The sequence below is a fragment of the Phacochoerus africanus genome, chromosome 2 (genome assembly GCF_016906955.1).
Source record: "Phacochoerus africanus isolate WHEZ1 chromosome 2, ROS_Pafr_v1, whole genome shotgun sequence".
In the NCBI taxonomy this organism is placed as follows: domain Eukaryota; kingdom Metazoa; phylum Chordata; class Mammalia; order Artiodactyla; family Suidae; genus Phacochoerus; species Phacochoerus africanus.
In genome coordinates, this window is record NC_062545.1 from 275519338 (window position 1) to 275540452 (window position 21115).

The 21115-nt window shown below is 51.3% G+C and overlaps 1 protein-coding gene across 4 annotated transcripts in view; it reads right to left on the bottom strand.

Annotated features, from left to right (window-relative positions):
- The window catches only part of MED27 (mediator complex subunit 27), a 204257-nt gene extending 183500 nt beyond the window's left edge, over window positions 1–20757 (bottom strand). For 2 of the 4 annotated variants that reach the window (XM_047768759.1, XM_047768757.1), the window contains exons 1-2: window positions 20497–20741; window positions 17921–18065 (exon numbers count right to left, since the gene is read on the bottom strand). In XM_047768759.1, the coding sequence (XP_047624715.1) occupies window positions 17921–18065; window positions 20497–20699 (348 nt within the window). In that variant the 5' untranslated portion in view covers window positions 20700–20741. Of the gene's footprint in view, window positions 1–17920; window positions 18066–20496 lie in introns of all 4 variants that reach the window. The other 2 variants (XM_047768756.1, XM_047768760.1) reach the window with 2 other exon arrangements.
- Window positions 20758–21115: the final 358 nt, after the last annotated feature.

The following is a 21115-nucleotide window of genomic DNA, read 5'->3' on the forward strand; positions in this document are numbered from 1 at the left end:
CCCAATCTGGCAAAAAGGCAAACACATGGCCACCGGCAGAGACACAGCGCCAAGGAGCTGGGTCAAAGGAACGAGGGAGAAGAGCTGGCCGCAAAGTTGTCAAATGCCACTGTGGTCCTTTGGGCTGTCAGCTGCATCTACACCCTAAGATAAGGATGCGTTACAAAGCAAGTTCTATGCAGGCCAAGTGAGGTCGGGCACATGGGGACAGCATAGGTTTCTGCCCTCTGACTGGAACCACTGCACCTACTCAACGGCCACATTTCTCTGGCGCCTTCAGCCAAGTGTCACCCTTTCTGAGCTTCCGCAGGAAACCCGTTCCACTCTCCAATCACAAGACACGACTCAGCTTCCAAATTCAATTTTCAAACCAACTATCTCAAACATTTCCTTTTTTTCTTTCTGCATCTCTAAGGACTGCTGCAGCACTAACGGACACTTGAGGCAAGAAAGACAAGGCCAGGGAGTTCCCGTCGTGGCTCAGTGGTTAACAAATCTGACTGGGAACCATGAGGTTGCAGGTTCGATCCCTGCCCTTGCTCAGTGGGTTAAGGATCCGGCGTTGCCGTGAGCTGTGGTGTAGGTTGCAGACACGGTTCAGATCCCGCCTTGCTGTGGCTCTGGCATAGGCCGGCGACTACAGCTCCGATTGGACCCCTAGCCTGGGAACCTCCATATGCTGCGAGAGCGGCCCAAGGAAATAGCAAAAAGACCAAAAAAAAAAAAAAAAAGAAAAGAAAGAAAGAAAGTCAAGGCCAGAGGAGAGGGACCACAGGAACGAGGGACCATGAGGACGGGTGAAGCTGTGAGGGCTGGAGGTTTGGACTTTGGAAAGACGTTCTCAAGTCAGAAAGTGAGCCAGGGCTAAGGACTGGTTCCCAGCGCACTCCTGCAGCCCTGCCCCGGGCTCGAGGGCTGGCTTCCTGAGGGTCCGCCCAACCCGAGGCTGTCGGAGCTGGGGGTGAGGGTCCAGTATAAAAACAGCAATACTCACAGACTTTGAGGTTTGTTACCAGATTGTGCTTTTTATACTTTATGCTGGTAGCAGATTACAAATGAAGGTTGATGTGGCAGACTTCTAAACCGTATCGTTTTAGCTTGAATAGTCTATAACAAGCTTTTTATATAACATGCTAAATCACTGAAAAATGTGCTGTACGGTAAGAAGGGTGTAAATATTCTATTAGTAAAATGCTTGTATACAAATTTAAGAGAAAAGGAAAAAACAATACGTCTCTCTCTGTGGCAAAGGTTCCTGAACTGTGGGAGCCACAGACCCCTGAAAGGACCTTGATGAAAGCTGGGGATTATTCTCCTGAAAAATCGTACCTAACATACATTCAGGATCCAACAGAAGTCTGACCACAGACCCAAATTTAGTATATTTACCTTTTGTGAAGCTAGTTTTTGACAGTATGTATTTTATCAAACAAAAACAGGGAGTTCCTGTCCTGGCTAAGTGCTAACGAATCCTACTAGCATCCATGAAGACACGGGTTCAATCCCTGGCCTTGCTCAAGGAGTTGAGGATCTGGTGTTGCCATGAGCTGTGGTGTAGGTCACAGATGCAGCTCAGATCTGGTGTTGCTGTGGCTGGGGTGTAGGCTGACAGCTACAGCTCTGATTTGACCCCTGGCCTGGGAACCTCCATACGCTGTGGGTGTGGCCCTTAAAAAAAAAAAACAAAAAGGCAAGCACTGTAGTTCCCGTTGTGGCTCAACGGGTTAAGAACCTGTGGTATCAGAGTTCCCGCTGTGGCTCAGTGGTTAACGAATCCGACTAGGAACCATGAGGTTGCGGGTTCGACCCCTGGCCTTGTTCAGTGGGTTAAGGATCCCGCATTGCGTGAGCTGTGGTGTAGGTTGCAGACGTGGCTCGGATCCCGCATTGCTGTGGCTCTGGCGTAGGCCAGCAGCTACAGCTCCAATTCAACCCCTAGCCTGGGAACCTCCATATGCCATGGGAGCGGCCCAAGAAATTGCAAAAAAACCAAAAAAAAAAAAAAAAAACCCCCAAAAAAAGAAAAGAAAAGAATCCGTGGTATCCATGAGGATGCAGGTTTGATCCCTGGCCTTGCTCAGCAGGTTGGGGTCCAGTGTTGCCATGAGCTGCGGTGTAGCTTGCAGATGCGGCTCAGATCTTGCATTGCTGTGGCTGTGGTGTAGACCGGCAGGTGCAGCTCCATTAGACCCCTAGCCTGGGAACCTCCATATGCTGTGGGTGCGGCCTTAAAAAGAAAAATAAAATAAAAATAACAGGCAAGCACCAGTCAGGGTGGGAGGGAGTGGAAAACTGACTGGCACAGAATATAATATAGCTCTGTTCAACACCTCCTCCAATCAAATGCTTAAATTACTTCTATGACGTCTCTGCCAAGTGTCAGCAGAAGCCACTGGGATGGGTAAGTACTGCTGTGGTGACCAAGATCAGAGATCATTTCTGTGGACCTGAAGGTTTAGGAGGCTAAGTTACGGTTCAGCAACTCAAATTTAAAGACAACAAGCGACATTGCCTGTGGCTCAGTGGGTTATGGATCCAGTGTTGTCCACAACTGTGGCTCTGGTTATTGCTGTGGCATGGGGTTGACCCCTAGCCTGGGAACTTTGGATGCCGAAGATGCAGCAAAAAAAATAAATTTTTTTAAAAAGATAACACAAAAAAACCCTGATAATGGCATAATACAGTTAGAATTAGGGATTAGGAATTCTCCTTTGTCAGCCTAAATATGCATGCATAGAAAACATATACATATATATATATATATATATATTTAAAATATGACTGCAGACAATAACCTTTGTGGCTTACATAAACGATAAACACTTGGGAACACAGCCGGGCACACACTTTTGATCTTCTCAATAGCCCTGAGGGAGATACGACCCCCTGCCTCATCCTACAGACCCGAAAACAGGAGTAAGCTGCCCAAGGTCACAAGGAGTAAAGAGAAGAGACAAGACTTGAACCCAGGCAGGCAATGTGGCCTAAGAGCTCCTGCTTTTTAACACCAGGCTATGCGGCCACTCCAGCTGCATGAGATGAGGAAGCTCGATGCTTTAAAAACGATCATGTGCTGAAATAAACACCACTTTATAACTTTCCCTGTCTCCTTTCTTTGCCCTTTTCCTATCTGCCTCAAAATAATCAAGATAATCTGCCTTCTGTTTATATCCCCAAACTAGTTTAAAAAAAAAACAAACTTAATATGCATTAACCTTCAGTAAGTCAGACCACGCTCAGAATGCACACACCGAATAAAGCCATCTCAGCAGCTGTGCACCCAGGAAACAGTGACTAGAGTCGCCTCCCGCCCAAACCTCCACAGAAGTGAGACCTGTGGCCCTGCCTCCTCCCTCAAAACACTCGTCATTACAACTATTCCACTGACTCCAAAGACAAGGACACTGCTTACTTAAGTGGAAGTGTTTCCTTGGTTTTTCTTCTCCGGACAGGCCTTTCTGGACACTGAAAATGCAATGGGGACCAGGTGGGCAGCGTCCTGTCCCCCGTCCCAGCAATCAGTACTTGCAGTCCAAGGCGAGTCCTGCCTCCATATGGGTGGGACTGCAAAGGTACACAGAGGGGTCACCCCACCCTGACCTGGGGAGTGAGGGGACACCCTTCCAAGCATGTGACTAGAAACAAAGGCAGAAAAATAAAGTGAGAGACTTTTAGCCAAACAAAAAGAGGTGGAAGGCCCATTTAAATGGGCTCTCCTTTTTTTTTGGCTGTGCCCACAACATGTGGAAGTTCCCAGGCCAGGGATGGAACCCGAGCCACAGCAGTGGCAATGCCGGATCCTTAACCCGCTGCGCCACAAGGGAACTCCTAAACAGGCCCTTTAAACAGCATGAGGGCAGGAGGGCTGGCAAGCTGAGTCCAGAGCCTCAAGGTGGCGAGGTGCTGGGGCACCGCAGGAGTCAGACTCAGGCCGTCAGGAGCTGCGTGACAGGCTCTGTCTTAAACCTGAGCACAACGGGGATCCCCAACATATCTCCAGCAGGAGACTTAGGCGATCAAGGCTGCACTTTGAAAGGTCACCCTGACGCTACGCAGGGAAAGACAGGAGGCCAGTCAGGAGACCTCTGTGAGCACCCTGGCTCAGAGGGAAGACGCCCTGACGGAGGCTGGGGGCATGTGCTCACCCATTCAGCACTGAACACCTACCAACCGCGTGCCACGTGCTGGAAACCACGGCTGCAACCCCAGTGCTGGGTGCGTGAGGGTCCAGTGCAGCAGACGTGCAGCCTGAGGGAAACCCAGGAGGCAGAGCTGCCGCGGGCTAATCCGGCAGCTTTTCTTAACCCACCCCCAGGCCGCTGCTCCCAGCTCTCCCTTGGACACAGCTCCCAAGTGACCACCATCCTCAGAGGCTGGCCCCTTATGGGGGGGCGGGGGGGGGGCAGAATAGGGGAGGTGCGGTCACTGGGACCCTCCCTCCAGACCACACCAGGTGCAGCTATTGTCAATGTGCCTTTAGGACCAGAAACCAACTGGAAGCTCACGAGAGGCCTTTCCCCTCTTGCGACGCATCAGAATAAAGCAACTCTGCTAGCCGAAGGCTTTGCAAACCTTCCTCGAGAGCCAGCCACGCCCATCGCTCTGTGACTGAGAAGCATCTGGAGAAAGTCTCAGCGGGACAAGCAACCTTCCCCACAAGCCACCTTGCTGGGAAGTGACCACACTCTGGCTTTACATGCCCAGGTCCCCAAGTAGAGCGATTTGGCTGAGGATCCAGTGAACTCCCAGCAGGACACTGTGGTTACGCTGTCTGAGCTGCTGTGGAAATGCAGGAAAGTCTCAATGTCTGAGCTCCCCCAAGCAATTAAGATGAACACGGACCGCGCTGTTTTAGGCTGGGAAAAATCAGGATAAAAAGGTGTTGGCCTCTGTAATCTTCCGCGGCTTCTCTTAGCATTTTAAAGTGTTTGAGAGCTAGAATTTTTGCTATCCAGACTAAGCCTGAGGGCCGTCGAGTTCACTGGCTCAAGGGAAGGGTTCCAGGGTAGAGGACACAGCAGGTGAGAGCTTCCAGTGCTGGAAGGACACCAGCGCCCACCGCGGGCTTCCCCTGAGCCAAGTGCATCCACTGCCCAGAAAAACAAGCGGCTCCAGACTCATTGTGCAGGTAAGAGGATGAAAGGTGGAGAGGAAGTGTAATCTACGGCAACTATGGCAGTGACTCTCAAAGGAAAAGACCCTTCCACCTGATCCCTAAGCAAAGCTCTTCAAGGTCGCTTCATCTTTTCCTGCTCTGCTCACCTAGAAACAGGGGTGGAGAATGTCTCTCGAAACTCCCGGTGATTCTAATTCTCATCACAAACACCGTGGATGATGTAGGATTTTGAATCAACGTATCCTCTGGGAAACATACTGAACTAGCGAGTGTGATTTTAAGTGGGCAGCTAGATAGATGAATGGGTGGACAGCCAGGCGGGCGGGGGGCAATGGGAGAGGACATGGTGCTCCCAGTGCGCCCCAGCTTACCCCAGGGTGAGGCACTGGCCAGAGCACAGGGCCTACCTCGCCCACGGGCAAAATCGTCCTCAGGGCTCCAGGTATTTAAGAGAGAATAGAATAACCAATGTGTAGCACCTTTTGCTAGAGAATCCTTTATCCATACCACAAAGAACAGAGTCCTTTCAGGACACAAAGGGTCCAACTGGGTCAGGTCTGAGGTCAATGATGGCAAGAAAGTCAGTACCCTGATGGATTGAGTGTATTTTCCCTCTGGACACAAATATAAGATGTACATTTAGTGTCCTCCTGAAACCAATGAGAACCCCTTAAAACAAGCACAACCTCAGGCTACCGCAGGATAAGGGCAAAGTGGCGACATGCCAAGGGCAAACCAACCAGAAAAGCCTATATTACAGCAATAAATTTAGATCTGCATTAAGCATAAGACAGAATTAAAATGCACCAAACTATAAAACAGGATTATATTTAAGATCTCAGGAATGCAAGACAAAATGTCCTTTATGTTCAAATACAGTTCTAGATAAGTTACATATGCCAATTAAGTCACGAAGCATGCAGTGGGCTATGCTCCTTCCTGACAGCAAAGACTAGTGAAGGGCAGCACAGAGAGGCCACTGACTAAGGGGATAAAAAGTCCAACAGTAGAGTCAGGAATTATTATTGGAATCATGCACTTTGGGCACTCTGATCAAGTTAGAGAAGTGGGTATAGACTAAGTTCCAGGAAGATGGGAACTTACCCGTTTCCTTCCCTGCATCTGGCACCCACCCCATAGTAGATGCTCAATAAACAGGCACTAGACGGATGGGTTAGCTATCTCCTAGCACGAAGCACCCTCCTCAAAAGCAGTTTGGAAATGAATATGATTGAGCTTTTTATAGCAAGTGCAACCACCTTCTCGCCTGCTAATGCATGCACACGCTCAAAACCAGCAGACTCTGTTGCTTCCAAATCCACCGTGGATGGTTGTCAGGAGAGAGCAGAGCCCAGATGCTCAGTGGCCTCAACTACTGACAACAGATCAGTAAGAGAAACCTGCTAGCTGAAAATAACAATGACACCAGGAGTTCCCGTCGTGGCGCAGTGGTTAACAAATCTGACTAGGAACCATGAGGTTCCGGGTTTGGTCCCTACCCTTGCTCAGTGGGTTAAGGATCCAGCGTTGCCGTGAGCTGTGGTGTAGGTTGCAGACACGGCTCGGATCCCGCGTTGCTGTGGCCCTGGCGTAGGCTGGTGGCTACAGCTCCGATTCGACCCCTAGCCTGGGAACCTCTATATGCCGCAGGAGCGGCCCAAATAAACAGCAAAAAGACAAAAACAAAAACAAACAAAAAAAACAAACAAAAAAAACACAATGACACCGGGTAACTCTCCAAGCCTAGAACACAGAGAACCATCCAAACAGGGCGGAGGGGGATAAGAGCAGCTGGCATCCCACGAACCCAATAGAGCTCCTGTTAAAAGGGGGAAAAGTGGGCAGTGGTGCCTATCGTCACACAGCCATCCCTGGTGTCCCCACCCACACCAAGAGGGGCAGGAAGGGCTCCGAGGCAGGACCTTGCCTTTGGTGACACACCCAGCAAAGATGCCAGTTATTGCTAAGATCCCAATTTTTCGTATCAGATTTACCATATCGGAGCGTAAAGCAGATGAGGGGGCCTCCCTCGTGGCACCTGGCGGCCTGGGGCTGCTTTGCTTGCAGAGGTCAAGGCAATGCCCCGAGCTGCTGGGCTGACCCCATGCAGCCTGGCTCTGCACACAGGCTGCAGCTGTCAGTGGGTCCCCTGTCCCCGGGGGTTCCCTAGGATATGGCACATGGCCCTCCAACCACTCCTGCTTCACTGACACGGGATCAGAAGCCACAAAACCACAGGGAAATGGCAACACTTTAACAGGCTTCAGTGGCAGAATAAACCACCCTGCTTTTCTGGACCTCCAGTTGGCATTCCCTTTTCAGGCTGCCAAACACTGCAGGTCCCAGTTGGAGGGCTGGCAGCATGGCCTTGGACAAGTCTTTCTCTCTTTAGAAAGAGGGGTACCAACCCGACTGCAGAGGCCCCTTGAGATCTAACCCTCAGCCAGAGGTGCACAGGGCCTGGAGTGCATGGGGTGGGGGCGGGGGGCTCAATTACCAGCATCTACCATGTGCCAGACAGGGGGGTGTTCCTAGGTGACACCACAGCCCCGACCCCTTGAGAAACGGGGTCAGACCTCAAAGAGGCGGCCACAGCAGTGTGATCAGTCCAGCCCAAGAGCCTAGGGGGTAAACACAGACCAGACCAGCTCCACCTGGTCATTCTGGAGGCTTCTCTGCAGCAGGGCTTCAGCACAGCTATAGGAGGAAGCGAGAGTGAATGTGCTCAGAGGGTGAGGGGCGCTCCAGAGGGGATGTGAGCAGCTGGCACAGTCCTGGCACTGGACTCCTCGGGACGGGACAGAGGAGGGTCCAGGAGAGCAGCCACAAACAAAGCTGGCGACTGCAGAGAGGGGAGTTCTCTGGTGCCTAGCAGGTTAGGGATCCAGCACTGTCACTGCTACGGTATGGGTTTGATCCCTGGCCCAGGAACTTCCACATGCTTCTGGTTGGCCAAAAAGAGAGGGAGAGAGAGAGATTGCAAAAAGAGCCTCTGATCCTCAGGGACTGAGGCAAGTTTGAGGGTGCAACAAAAGTTACTGACTTGCCAGAACCTACTGGATGAATAAGCTGTCCCCAGGGTGAAGTGAGGGTCTTGGGAGTTTCGGTCACTTTGTCAAGTCAGCAAGCAAAAGGAGAAGGGCCCTGGCCCAGGGCACCTGCAGCCAGGTCCACCAGGCCCTAGATGAGCAGTGAGCTGGAGTCTCCCAAACACACAAATGACTGTTTCAAAAGAACCCAAACAAGCAACCGACACCACAGGACAGACAGCAGCTGCTGCTCCCAGAATCCCAGAGCCCCGCCCAGGGGTCCCTAAGATTAGGATGTGACTGCCAGAGAAATCAGGGGAAAGGGCTCTTGGCTCACTTCCCTACCTTCTCCCTTTCAGCTCCCCATACCCAATGACTGCCACAACTAAAGCTGCAGCACCTCATGTGAGGCCAACAGCAGAAGGAAAGAAACACAAACAGATCTAAAAAGGAGAAAGGAAAAGATTTTAGGGGCTTCCGTTTAACCCCATTCAGATACTGTTTTATGGCAAACTCAGAAACAGCTCCTAGCAATCACAACTATTTATTAAACGCCATTATACTCCTACCCTGATCCAGAACCTTTGTATACAGTTTCTAATCAGACCCTCAGGTCCACTCTCTGCGATTGGTATTTGGCCCATTTTCTAGCCCAGCAGGCCTGGGCTCAAGGGGTTCGATAACACCCAATGTCCGGGTCCCACCACAGGACAAGGCTTCGCCTTGTGGGGGTAACACAAACAGGCAGAGTGAGGAAAAGCAGTCACAAGAGTAAAGACATGGGCACCGATTGGGGCACATCTCTGTGACTCGCCAGAGGAGGTCTCAGACCAAAATAACTAAGTTTTCCAAAGACAAAAAAAAGGAGAAGGGCGTGTGCACGGACCCCGAGATCAAAAGACCCCGGCCCCGTGGGGAACCGCAATGCAGTCTGTCGACGAGAAGTGGCGAAAACAAGAGCAGGGACAGTGGCAGGAAGGAAGCCAAAGGTGAAGCGGTCACCTATCGGGACGGGATGTCTGCGATCACTGGAACACACTCCGGGCCTCAGCGTCCACTGAAAAAGAGAGTAGGGGATGTGGAAAGCAATGAACTAAGAGTGGCAAAATATTCTTCCTTTTTTTTGCTTTTTAGGGCCGCGCCCACGGCATATGGAGGTTTCCAGGCTAGGGGTCTAAGCGGAGCTACAGCTGCCGGCCTACACCACGGCCACAACAACCCCAGATCCGAGCCGCATCTGCGACCCACACCACAGCTCATGGCAATGCCAGATCCTTAACCCACTGAGCAATGCCAGGGATTGAACCCACAACCTTTTGGTCCCTAGTTGGATTTGTTTCTGCTGCGCCATGACGGGAACGCCAAGAGTGGCAAAACATTCTTAGTTGTTGATGCTGAGTAGACAATGGGTCACTATACAATTCTCTTACTTTTGTGTATTTTGAAACTTTCCATAATAAAAAGTTTGGGGATTTTCCCTAGAAAGAAGGTAGGAAGGGCAGGGACTAGAGGCTGGGGCAGGACCGTGAAGGCCTGCACGCGGACGGCGGATGGTAAACAGGCCACTGCCAGGCTCCGTGCCGAACACTCGAGGGAGTACACATGCCGTCCTTACAACTGCCCACCATCAGTGTGCAACTTACCAGGAAGAAAAATGGCATGGGACCATTTCCTGTCTAGCAAACACTCCTGGAAGAGAAGAGAAAGCCCCCTTTTCAGGCTTTGGGCAAACCACACAGACCTCATCAGCCCAGAAAAGGCTGCTGTCAGACCGCCAGAGAGACGCAAGATGAGTCCCCTAGGCCTGGACAAGAGCGACTCCTGGAGGGCTGTGGTGCGACGCACGGCAGCGGCCTCTGAGGCCTGCCCGGGCAGCTTCTCGAGAGTTCCTGCTCCTTCAGAGAAAAAGAATGAGGGCGTCACCAAGCTGATTCCAGGCCACAATAAAGTGACAACTTTCACAAACCACAACTAATAAGCAGAACATAAAGATGTGGAATTAGGCCAAAGCCTTGGGCTGGAAACCACTCAGAATTACAGGGATGTCACATGATTTGCATGAACCCTTACACGCGGTGTTACCGGCAGCTGCTGCTGTCAGAGAACCTGTGGAAGGCAGTTCTCTCCCGGGTCTCCCGAGATGCTCTGCAGCGCACACAGCAGCACACGTACCAGCTGTGCTTCAGAAACCTAACCGGACAGAACTACCCTCCTCCAATCCCCGGCGACCCTTTCTTTTCCAAATCCACGGAAATGCACAAACGTTCCCACTACTCCTTGCCGAGCGAGGTCATCCATCCAACTCTTGATCTGAGCAACGAGGAAGCCACAAGGCAGGGGAGCAGAGCCCCGGGCACGGCTGGACAGGGGACAGCGGACAGCCAGGACCACATCCCGGCCTACTGAAACCTCTGCCCAGTGGTCTCCTGACCACATGCCACCTTGATTAAGCGCTACCAGGCGCACCTAAAGGAGGGAGGAGCAGCCTAACACTGCTGCACGCTCATGCCACATCGGGTACTGCTCTGGGCACCTCGGGTGTATTACACTCATTAGCCCTCGCAACAGCCCCCTTCTGGGGTTTTGTTTTTGTTTTTTTGGGGTTTTTTTTGTCTTTTTGCCTTTTTCTAGGGCTGCACCCACGGCATATGGAGGTTCCCAGGCTAGGGGTCTAATTGGAGCTACCGCTGCCAGCCACAGCCACAGCCATAGCAATGCAGGATCCAAGCTGCGTTTGCAACCTACACCACAGCTCACGGGAATGCCAGATCCTTAACCCACTGAGCGAGACCAGGGATCGAACCCGCAACCTCGTGGTTCCTAGTCAGATTCATTAACCACTGAGCCGCAACGGGAACTCCAACAGCCCCCTTCTGACCGAGAAGGGGCTGAGGTGGAGGGAGGGACCCAAGCCTTAAAGCTGGGAGCGCCGACCAGAGCCCTGCTGGTAACCAGCACCCAACTTACAAAATGGACAGAACCCAAGTGTTTAGTTTTACACACATATCTTCCTAAAGAAACAACGCCGGAAATCCCAGACCAGCCCACGGCCTGTTTCCCACCCGCTAAGGGGACTACTCAGCAATGCGAATTCTGAGCTCGGAGCAAGGTCCACCTCGTGCCAAAGTGCGAAGATTCCTCCTCGGGTTGCACAGGGTCTGCCCTGGGCCACGCAGCCCTTGTCCCCTACGTCCCTGCCGTCCTCTCATTCCTTCATGGTTTCCTTCCAGGCCCTCGCCCTGCCCTCCCCGCCCCTCAAATCCCTGGGTCCACACCAAAAGGTTAGCTGTCTTCCTCACCAAACTCCCAAGCCCTCACCCCCCACCTCCGGCTGCTATGAAGAGGGAGCCCCCTTCCACTAATTCATACTAATGTGTGAACTGTGGATACCTATCCTGGGGCGGGGCGGAGGGGGGAGGTGCTGAATCCCCAACTTGTAGAATTTCACAAGAATATACTGGAGTCGAGTGTGGGAGGCTGTGTGATAGAGCAGGAATCAGGGGAGGCAGGTCGGCACGGCCCGGTGCCCGTCCTCGCCGCTGCCTGTCGAGGTACTAATGCCGCCCCCAGGGAGTATTAACTCTGCGCCAGGTAAGTGCTGTACTTCTACCACCTCATCGAGTCTCAAACTAGTTCTCTGTGGTAGGTACAACTATCGTCTCCATTTTAGAGACCAGAAAACTGAGGCACAGTCTGGGAGGCCTCATCATCTGGGCGGCAGAGCTGGGATGTGAGCCTTGGTCCAGCTCTGAAGCCTGCGCTCTGCAGCACTGAGCAACCCTGTCACTCCATCTCTCTCTCTCGCACACACACGAGCACCCTGCGCGGGCCTGGCAGTCATAACCACCATTTACACTGCACCTACCACATGAGTTATCCTAAGGCATCTTCCATGCACTCCTTCATTGAATCTTCCCCATAACACTGTGATACAATTATGATCCCCAGTTTAGAGAGAGGAAACAATGCTTTAAACGAGCTCTTCACATTTTCAAGGCACAGCCTAAGTGCAGAGCTGGATCGTACCTAAGGCAGTCTAACTCCAGAACCGACGTTTAAGCCTCAACATGTCTGGCTGTCCCTTCCTTTCTTCTGAATCCAACAGTATCTAGAAACCCAGGAGGTCGGTTGCTTGGTTGTGTTACTCTTGCTTCTTTTCATATGGCTCCCACCACATCTGGGCTTGGGGTGTGGTGGGGGGGATGGGGAAGGGCCCAGGGCCCCCAGGGCAGCCAAGTTCATGCTGAGTGACAGGGGGCGATGAAGGCAGCCTGAGGTGAAAGTGTAATACCTTTGCTAATAACCACAATCCAGAACATGCCTGGTCTGAAGTCCTGATGACTAAGGTTTGGGGGGCATTTAAGGGATTTTCTTTCCTCATTGGGCTCTGAATGAATCTGTGCTCCCCGAGTGAGTTGGGGGTGGGCCCGGTGGTAAGGAAAACACTAGGAATGGGAATTCGTTATCAATAACCCCTGAGAAAGGATGGAGTTGACTCGCCTCTTTCCAGACAGTCTGCGCACCGCTGCCAAAACAACAGCTGCCACGGACACCTGACATCCGTGCAGCAGCTCGAATTAGCCTGACTCAGTCAACTCCAGAAGACTTCTACCAAGCCCATCCCCTCCTGAGCACGGCTGTCAACCCCGTTCTCTTAGAAAGGGCACAGCGAGTGACAAGAGACTAGTGAAACTGCCAACCTCAGCCTCGAAGAGCTTATCATCAGTTCACCAACTGACCTCTCCCTGTCCTTCCAAGTCACCCTCGGGGACCCCACCCTCTGGGACCCCAGCCCAGCCTCCGTCACAGGATCTCAGAACTTTCTCTCATCTACAAGGAGCACAACCAGATTCCTCAGTAACGGCCCCAAATGGCAATTCCCTTCTTGCACATCACCAAAAATACAAGCAAGCCACAAAGGGGGCTGTAAAGTAAAAATTCCACTGAAAAACCTTTATTTATTCTCTCATTCACTCAATGAGTCCTAACTGAATGCTCGCTGTGTACCAGGAGCCTTGCTAAGGACTCCCCCGCTCCGGGAACAGGACAGACCCAGCCTCTGTCCTCGGGGATTTAAAAGAGGACAAGATCCCTGAAGGAAAAAGCTGTGTTGCTGTTTTAACCAATCCCGCCCCTGTCAGCTCCAGGACGCAAAAACATCAGGAGCACCTTGGAGGCTGGATCTGAGCGAGACGGAAATGCTACAGTAACTTAAAGCCACCAAGTACTCAGATTCTGGTAAGAAGAGTTCGGGAGGTGGAGCGGAGGAAAGTGGACCTTCCAACTGGATGTGCTTGGAATAGAAAGTCACTCTCTCCAATAAGAGCGAAAAGTCTAAGCATGCAAAAACAAAGAAAAGCTGCTGCAGCCCGCTTCTCGGAGCCAGAGTTTCCCAACCCCAGGAGAAAGTGACACTGCAGCTCCTGCTGCTTCGGACGTCACCAGGGAAAGGCTGGAGTCTTCGTCCCGTTTCTGGGCAAATACACAAGCAGCCCCCTGCCACAAACCAGTGAACCAAGTCAAAGCCAGAAACCAGAGCCTGGTGGCAGGATGCTGGAAACCTTGGGAAAGGGACCTTCCGAATCAGTCCAGTCCCTCAGCATATCTGAGGACAACCAGCGATATAAATTCTACATGTGCCGCCGTTCAGCAAGGACAGCGTTGATGCCAATTATTTTTTGCCCTCATCAAGGAAGCCTGTCAGCCCTTCTGCAGAACAATTATCTATAGGTGCATAATAGCTAAAAGCTAAATTCTTTCCCCAATTCAGCATGGGGAAAGTGCTGCTCACGGCAAATTGACATCATTTCATTAGGTTAGATTAATTTTTAAATGTGTTATCCTAACAATTATGCCAACTACCATGTAATTAATATTCCAACTGACTTTACAAAAATTACAAAATCCCCTAAAGAAAATAATTAGTCATTAGGCATGGATGAGACCTCTCTATGGCCAACAGCACATAAAGCAGAACATTCACCACACAATGGGTGGTATCAAAGCCTTTCCCACACTTCCTCCAATTCTGAGCCAACAGTGCGGAAAGCTGACATTGGCAAGTTACCCCGAACTTCACTTAACATGTTAATGCACTTACTGCTTTCAGCTCTTTGAGGGTAAAACGATGAATGATGAAAGATTTCTCAATTAACAAGCTCTTTTCGTTTGTAGGAGGAGCAAGATAAACGCATCCCATTGCTTGCTGCTCCTATATCCCCAGCTGGAAATCAGAATACTGGCTTATTTCTTGGGGTAACCTCGTGAGTTTATTAAAGAAATGTATATAAGGGAGTTCCGGCGGTTAACGAACCCAACTAATATCCATGAGGACTGGGGTTCAATCCCTGGCCTTGCTCAGTGGGTTAAGGATCCCGCACTGCCCTGAGCTGTGAGCTGTGGTGTAGGCCAGTGGCTTCAGCTCCGATTCGACTCCTAGCCTGGGAGCCTCTGTAGAGTACAGCCCTAGAAGACCAAAGCAAAAAGAAAGAACAAAGTGTACATACGGCATCCTTGCCCTTGTTCTCCTCTTTTCTTTCAAGGTCTGAGGTTCAGTAGCCTTACAATCTACCTGAAATGCCTTCTAGAATAAGATACGGTATAAATAAGTGATAGTCAAATAGGACATTTTCTACCATAACAGAAATTAAAAGAATGTCTTCCCCCAGCCCACCTTTGAGGAACAGGCCCCAGAGCTGTGAGCCCAGAGCGGCCGCCGCAGGAGAGGGCAGAGGGTGATTAGCGATGTCTGCCCGAGCCCAGCGTGATAGCTTGAAGACCATGTACCAAGAACATGCACCCGCGTTTGCGGATCCGTCCTTCGGTAAACCACCACAAATTAGTCAACTGCGACACAGACTCATGAGTAACATGAATTGCTCCTAAGAGGAAGGTTACAGGGGGAAAAACATTTGCTATAGTCAAAAACCTGAAGCCACCTGGATAACAGCATCAAGTTTTAGAGGAAAGAACTCTGACCTAAGTCAGGAAAGGCCATTCACGTCAAGCTACGAAGCGCCGAGCAGCTCAGTTCACTGGGCCTTGATCTGAGGCTATAAAACAAGGGGATAAACCAAACCTCTCTTAACTGTATCCTTACTTCACTGATTAAGGGCATATTAGGGGCCCGGGCACTAGGGAGCTGGTGAAGGAACAGTTACTCTACAGGAGTCCGCCAGGCCAGGACCTGACTCAAACCCCAAAGCTCTGCCACGGCTCGTGCAGGGTTTTACCATCTGGGCTACATGTCTCCATCTATTTGGAGCAAGGAGCATCTCCAGAACCAGAAGTTTCACATGCATGTCTCTTTTCCTTAAGACGACCTTCTTTCAGCTACCTAAGGAGGGGGGGATTTTTTTTTTTTTTTTTTTTGCCACACCAGCAGCCCGGGGAAGTTCCCAGGACAGATCAAGAGATCAAACCCCGTGCCACAGCAGCGACAATGCCGTATCTGTAACCCACTGAGCCACCAGGGAACTCCAGAGACTTCAATTTTAATCCTCTATTAAATTTGGCAAACAATTAAAACCGCCATCATTCAGTCATTCAAAAGTTAAGTGTAGGAGTTCCCGCTGTGGCACAGTGGGTTAAGAACCCGACTGCAGCAGCTTCAATTGCTGCAGAGTTGAGTTTGATCCCTAGCACCAAGCAGTGGGTTAAAGGAGCCAGTGTGGCTGCAGCTGCAGCTCATATTCAATCCCTGGTCCAGGAACTTCATATGTTGCAGGTGCATCCATTAAAAAAAAAAAAGTTAAGTGTCAACACTTCAACTTTATTTATTTATTGTCTTTTTAGGGCCACATGGGCGGCAGGTAGAAGTTCCCAGGCTAGGGGTCAAATCAGTTACAGCTGCCTGCCCCAGCCATGCCAGATCCCAGCTGCGTCTACAACCTACACCACAGCTCATGGCAACACCACATCCTCATGGATACTAGTCAGATTCATTACCGCTAAGCCACAAAGGGAACGCCATCACTCCAACTTTAAAGCAGTCCCTTCCATTGGAGTCCTGGGCACTCAGGGTTTCCACATCAGCCTAATCTTCCCACCACTGAAACGTCTCCATCCCTGGAGCCCATTCCAAAAACATCACCCACAGGAAACACCAAAAAGCAAGACTTTGTACCGGGAGCCCAAGCAGAAATAAGCTACGCACCTATAGGTCTGACCCCACCCAATCACCAGGGAAACTCTTGTTAGGATGCCCAAGTGTGCCTCTGGGAAAACAAGGACATTCCAACAGGACAGGCTGAGAGGGCAGTGCCATCTGCATGGGACCAGAATATTCTCCTGTCTGGCCTCGGCTACTGCAACAGATGTCTCTAATCTTGTCTGCCCGCATCCCCTCCTGCCTCTACGTGACTCCAAGGAGGTGCAGTTCCTGGGCTTCAGCAGGTTTGCACTGGGCAATGAGAAGACCCCACCCCCAGGACTCAAAGAACCATCTGGGTAGGGAGGGGCCAGCTGCCCAACGGGGCGCACACCTAGGGATCACCTGGTAGAAGGACCATACAAATGGACCACTGCCAGCCTGTCTCTACCTCCCCTGGGAGACGTGAGGGCAACACAGGGAACCAGGCACAGCGGGGGGTGGGGGGACAGACCCCACACCACCTGGCACCCGGATCCTCAAGACTGAAGTGGGTTTCTGCCCACAGCAGCCCAGAGTTTAGACGGTCAAGTTTCTTCCTTAATGCCCCCGATAAATCAGCTTTCCCTGAGTCTCCGACTCAGCTGCCAGGGCTCTACTTCAAACCAAAGAATATCAAATACTCCCACAGACAAATTCAAAGGAAAAAATTCTACACCCTGGAAATACTGTGGAGACTCATTTGTCCCCTAAGATCTGAAAGGGAAAAGAACCACAGAAGAGAGGAAAGGGGTGATGGAGAACTGGAGGGGTAGGCAGTTCACAACCAGTAACCGCGAGAGCGAGCCTCTTTGGGGGGGTGGGGGGGCACAGCCTCCTAAGGAAAGCTTCCACAATCGTTCCAAACATGTATTCTAGTTTTCTATCAGTAGGAAAGGGAGAAAGAAACACACACACACACACACACACACACACACACAGCACCCAAACAATAGAAACTTGTGAGTAAACAGACTACCTGTTTCCAGGCTTATGAGCCTAATTGTTCTGTTATTTTTACACCACAGCCTCATTCTCCTTTTGCAGCTGTCCTGGGGTCTACGCCACAGGCCTGCCTGCTGCAGGAAACCATGCAAAGTAAATCCTACAGAGAGTGTTTCAGACACACGCCCCCAGCTGGGGCGGGGCGTCGAGGAGAATAACCTGCCCAGCGGTACTCGGGGCTCTTCCATCGACGGCGGGGAGACAGCCCAGCAACACACACACACTGTGAGCGGCTGCACATGAAAACCACCAGCACCCCCCCCCCCCCACCTTCTGGGGCTCAGGGACTCCTCCGAGGATCTGACAAAGGCCAGGAAGTCCTCCCCGGGTAACCACACACATACCACAACATCCGGCATGTGATGTCTCGGGGTTCAGAAAGGCTGCTCCCTACACCCAGGGTCCAGGTTCAGCGCACCTCACTGGGAACTTTTTGAAAGATTTAATTACCTGAGCATCACAATTCATCCTCAAAGACTTCAAAGGACTACATATCCCAGAGCGAAAAGTCTCAAACCCCCACCTCGGCAACCCCACGCCGAGTCAAGAACAAAAAAACTTACCCTGGCTTTGTGTCTGTGAAAGGTAAGAAAACCTGTTTGCCCTGTGTTGGCTCCATTTCTGGCAGACACGTCCCCTTACCTTGTTCGACCACTTGTACGCCTGAAGGAGCTGACTGTACAGAGGAGTTTTGTCCTGCACGGGATCCAGGCTCAGGAGCCCACTGTTATGGAGAGGATGGTTCTCCGAAGGCTTGCCCACCAAGTTGCTCAGACGTTCCAGCTCACTGAAAAGGAAGGAGACAAAGCCAATCAACCCAGTCCACGGACCGCCAGTTTTTAGCCAATCCCATTAGTCAAAGGCTGTGCTTCAAACGGCTCGCTCTAAGTCCCTCAAGAAGAAAATCTTTGTGGTTTTTTTGGTTTTTTGTTTTTTAGGGCCACAGGTGCAGCACATGGAAGTTCCCAGGCTAGGGGTCCAATCGGAGCTGTAGCTGCCGGCCTACACCACATCCAGAGCAATGCCAGATCCGAACCACGTCTACAACCTACACCACAGCTCAATGCCGGATCCTTAACCCACCGACTGGGGCCAGGGATCGAACCCGCAACCTCATGTTTGTTGCCACTGAGCCACAATGGGAACGCCAAGAAATTCTCTCTGAAAGGTCAGCACATCTAGGGACATGTAGGAGAACCCCTAACTGGGGACTTATTTTACCACTGAGCTCTCTGGCGCCATTCCAAAGGAGAGGAGCAAGAGTTAAGAGCGAGGAAATCAGGAAGACTCCTAAAATCAGGATTTAACAACTCAGATCATTTCTCCACGGGAGGCGGGGAAGCAGGGGGGACTTTCTGGAATTTTGAAATGTGGCCTAACACCGCTTCTCACTGAGAGTTTTCAGACCCACGTACAGATCATTTCGTTTGGCAGAACAGCAAGCACCTGAATAAATGATGATTATGGTTCACAGAGAGAGAGATTTGTATGTGGTGCTTCACAGATGGTAAAACTTAACAAAACAAAGAAGAGATAAAATAAACAAATGGAACGGGAAGACACCACACCGAGGGGGCTGTGTCAAACAAACAACGCTTCAGCCTAGCAGGAAAACTAGAGAAGCTAGAGAAAAGGAGCCAACAGCAAAAGCACATTCCAGGAGCACGTCCTGAGAGGCCAGTCCCAAAGTGTCAACAAAAGACTCTCCAGGAACAGCTTCTCACGCCATCTTCACTTTGGAATCTTCAGCCACTTTCTTCTTGGCACTGCTCTATAAAGATATGTTATGTATATCATATGTATATTATAAAGAAGGCAGAGAAGCAATGTAGACATTCTTCAACTTTCTAAAATGGTGAAGGGTTAAAACATCCTGAACATTCCCAAGAAAAGCCAAGGGAAGAAAAGCCCGTGCGCCCCCTCCCCCCGCCCCCAAAGCAAGGCAAGTATTAACTGGCACTGCGCCAGAGAACAGCAAGTGGATGTGGGAGTTGAGGAGGGGTGTGTGATTCCCTGGCTTTCGCCCAAAACAAGAATGGCAACTACTTTGAAAAAAAATATAATAAAAAGAGGCTCCCAACATTTGATCACCACCTCCTCTTCCATTCTACCTCCTCCTTCCATCTGGTTACTAAGGAAACCAAGTTGAGAGGAAGAAAAAAATAAAAGCCTAACCACTCCAGAAATCACAGGATGACTAGCTCCCCAAATGCCTTCCCCCCATGCTAGGGTCAGTTCGGAGAGGTCAAAGACAAAACTCCTGATATTTGAACCTCCCTGGATAGGACTGACTCCCATAAGGCAAGGAAGGCAAGTTCAGGACCTGACCAATTAAAAAGTGCATAGTGGAGTTCCCTGGTGGCTCCGTGGGTTAAGGACCTGGCCATTGTCACTGCTGTGGCGCAAGTTCGATTCCTGGCTTGGGAACTTTCACATGCCAAGGGCGAGGCCGGGGGAAAAAGTGCCTACTAAGTGCCAGGCAGTTTACAAACATCCTCTCACTGCATTTCACTTATAAAGTAGACGTAAAGAAGGTGACTTGTAAGAAAAAGAAGAAATGTACCACCCTTGATGGTAGAGGACCACAAATTAATAACTGCTGGGAGGCAGGGGGAGGTTGACGCCTAAGTGATGAAGCTGGTTAAGGCAGAGATAAGGTCTCAGGAACAGGAGCAGAGAGAGTGGGAGTGAAAGTACTGATCAGGTGGTTTCAGCGGAGGCAGGGGAAAAGAGGAAGATTAAAGCCTGTTTTGTCGTGTTTGGGGATGGAATAGGAAGGAACTGACGAATTCCCGGTTCAGGGAGGAAAAAGCTAGGGCCAATCAGACGGAGTGCACCTGGGTTTGGGGCAGCGCTGAGCAGGTCCTGTTTGGGGTTATTTGATCAGAGACGGCGGGGCACAGAGGGCCCACAGGTGAGAACCCTGCCACGCTGAGATGAGGCGTGGAAGCTCCTGGAGAGAGCATGTCCCCTCGCGAGGGACCTTAGGAGCACGAGGAGGGTCCGGGGCGGCGGGAGACAGCCAGGACCAGGACGCCAAGACAAGGGAGACGGGAAAGCGGGGGGTGGAGGATGAGGTGGCCCCGAGGGGCGGGCAGAGCAGGAAGGGGGAGCGAGGGAGCAAGGAAAAGGGAGGGCAGCCCCGGACTAAGGAGACTCGCGCCGGGTCGGGACAGGGTGGGAGGTCCCCGACCCCGGCCCCTTCAGCCGGTACCTACTTGAGGTCCCGGTTGACTGAATGCAAGTTGTCCTGGAAGTGCGCAATGAAGGCCTTCTCCCGGCCCTCCAGCGTCTCCTTGTTGCGCATACCATCCTTCAGGCAGTCGAACACCCTGCTCACGCTGGAGCGCAGCGCCTGGATAGCACTGATGGCCTGGGAAAAGGCCTCCAGGTTCACGCCGACGCTCAGCACGTCCGCCATGTTGCCGCCGCCACAGCCGGCCCTACAAAGCCGGCTCCGCGAGCAAAAGGCGGCGCCCACTGATGACGCAAGCCCTCGATGGATTCTGGGAAATGTAGTTCTCGCCGGGCGGGGCTCCCCGGGTGGTTCGTGAGGCCACTGTCCCAAAGAGGGTTTCCACTTTAAACGAATGCGTGGCCAGGGAAGTAATCACCCGGGTTTGAGGAAGTCAGGCTGCACTCTCGGCTTTCCTAATGGTGACAAGGAAATGCAGAAAGTTCCCTTGCTTCCCCAAACTTGCACTTTTGGGAGTCACATGGAAAGGAATTGCTCAGAACAATAAAGTGTCCGTGGGGTAGACTGAATAAAATGAGCCCACACTCGTAAATGAATGAGGGAGAAGGGAAATTCCTTCCCCTCAGTAGAATGCCAGCTAA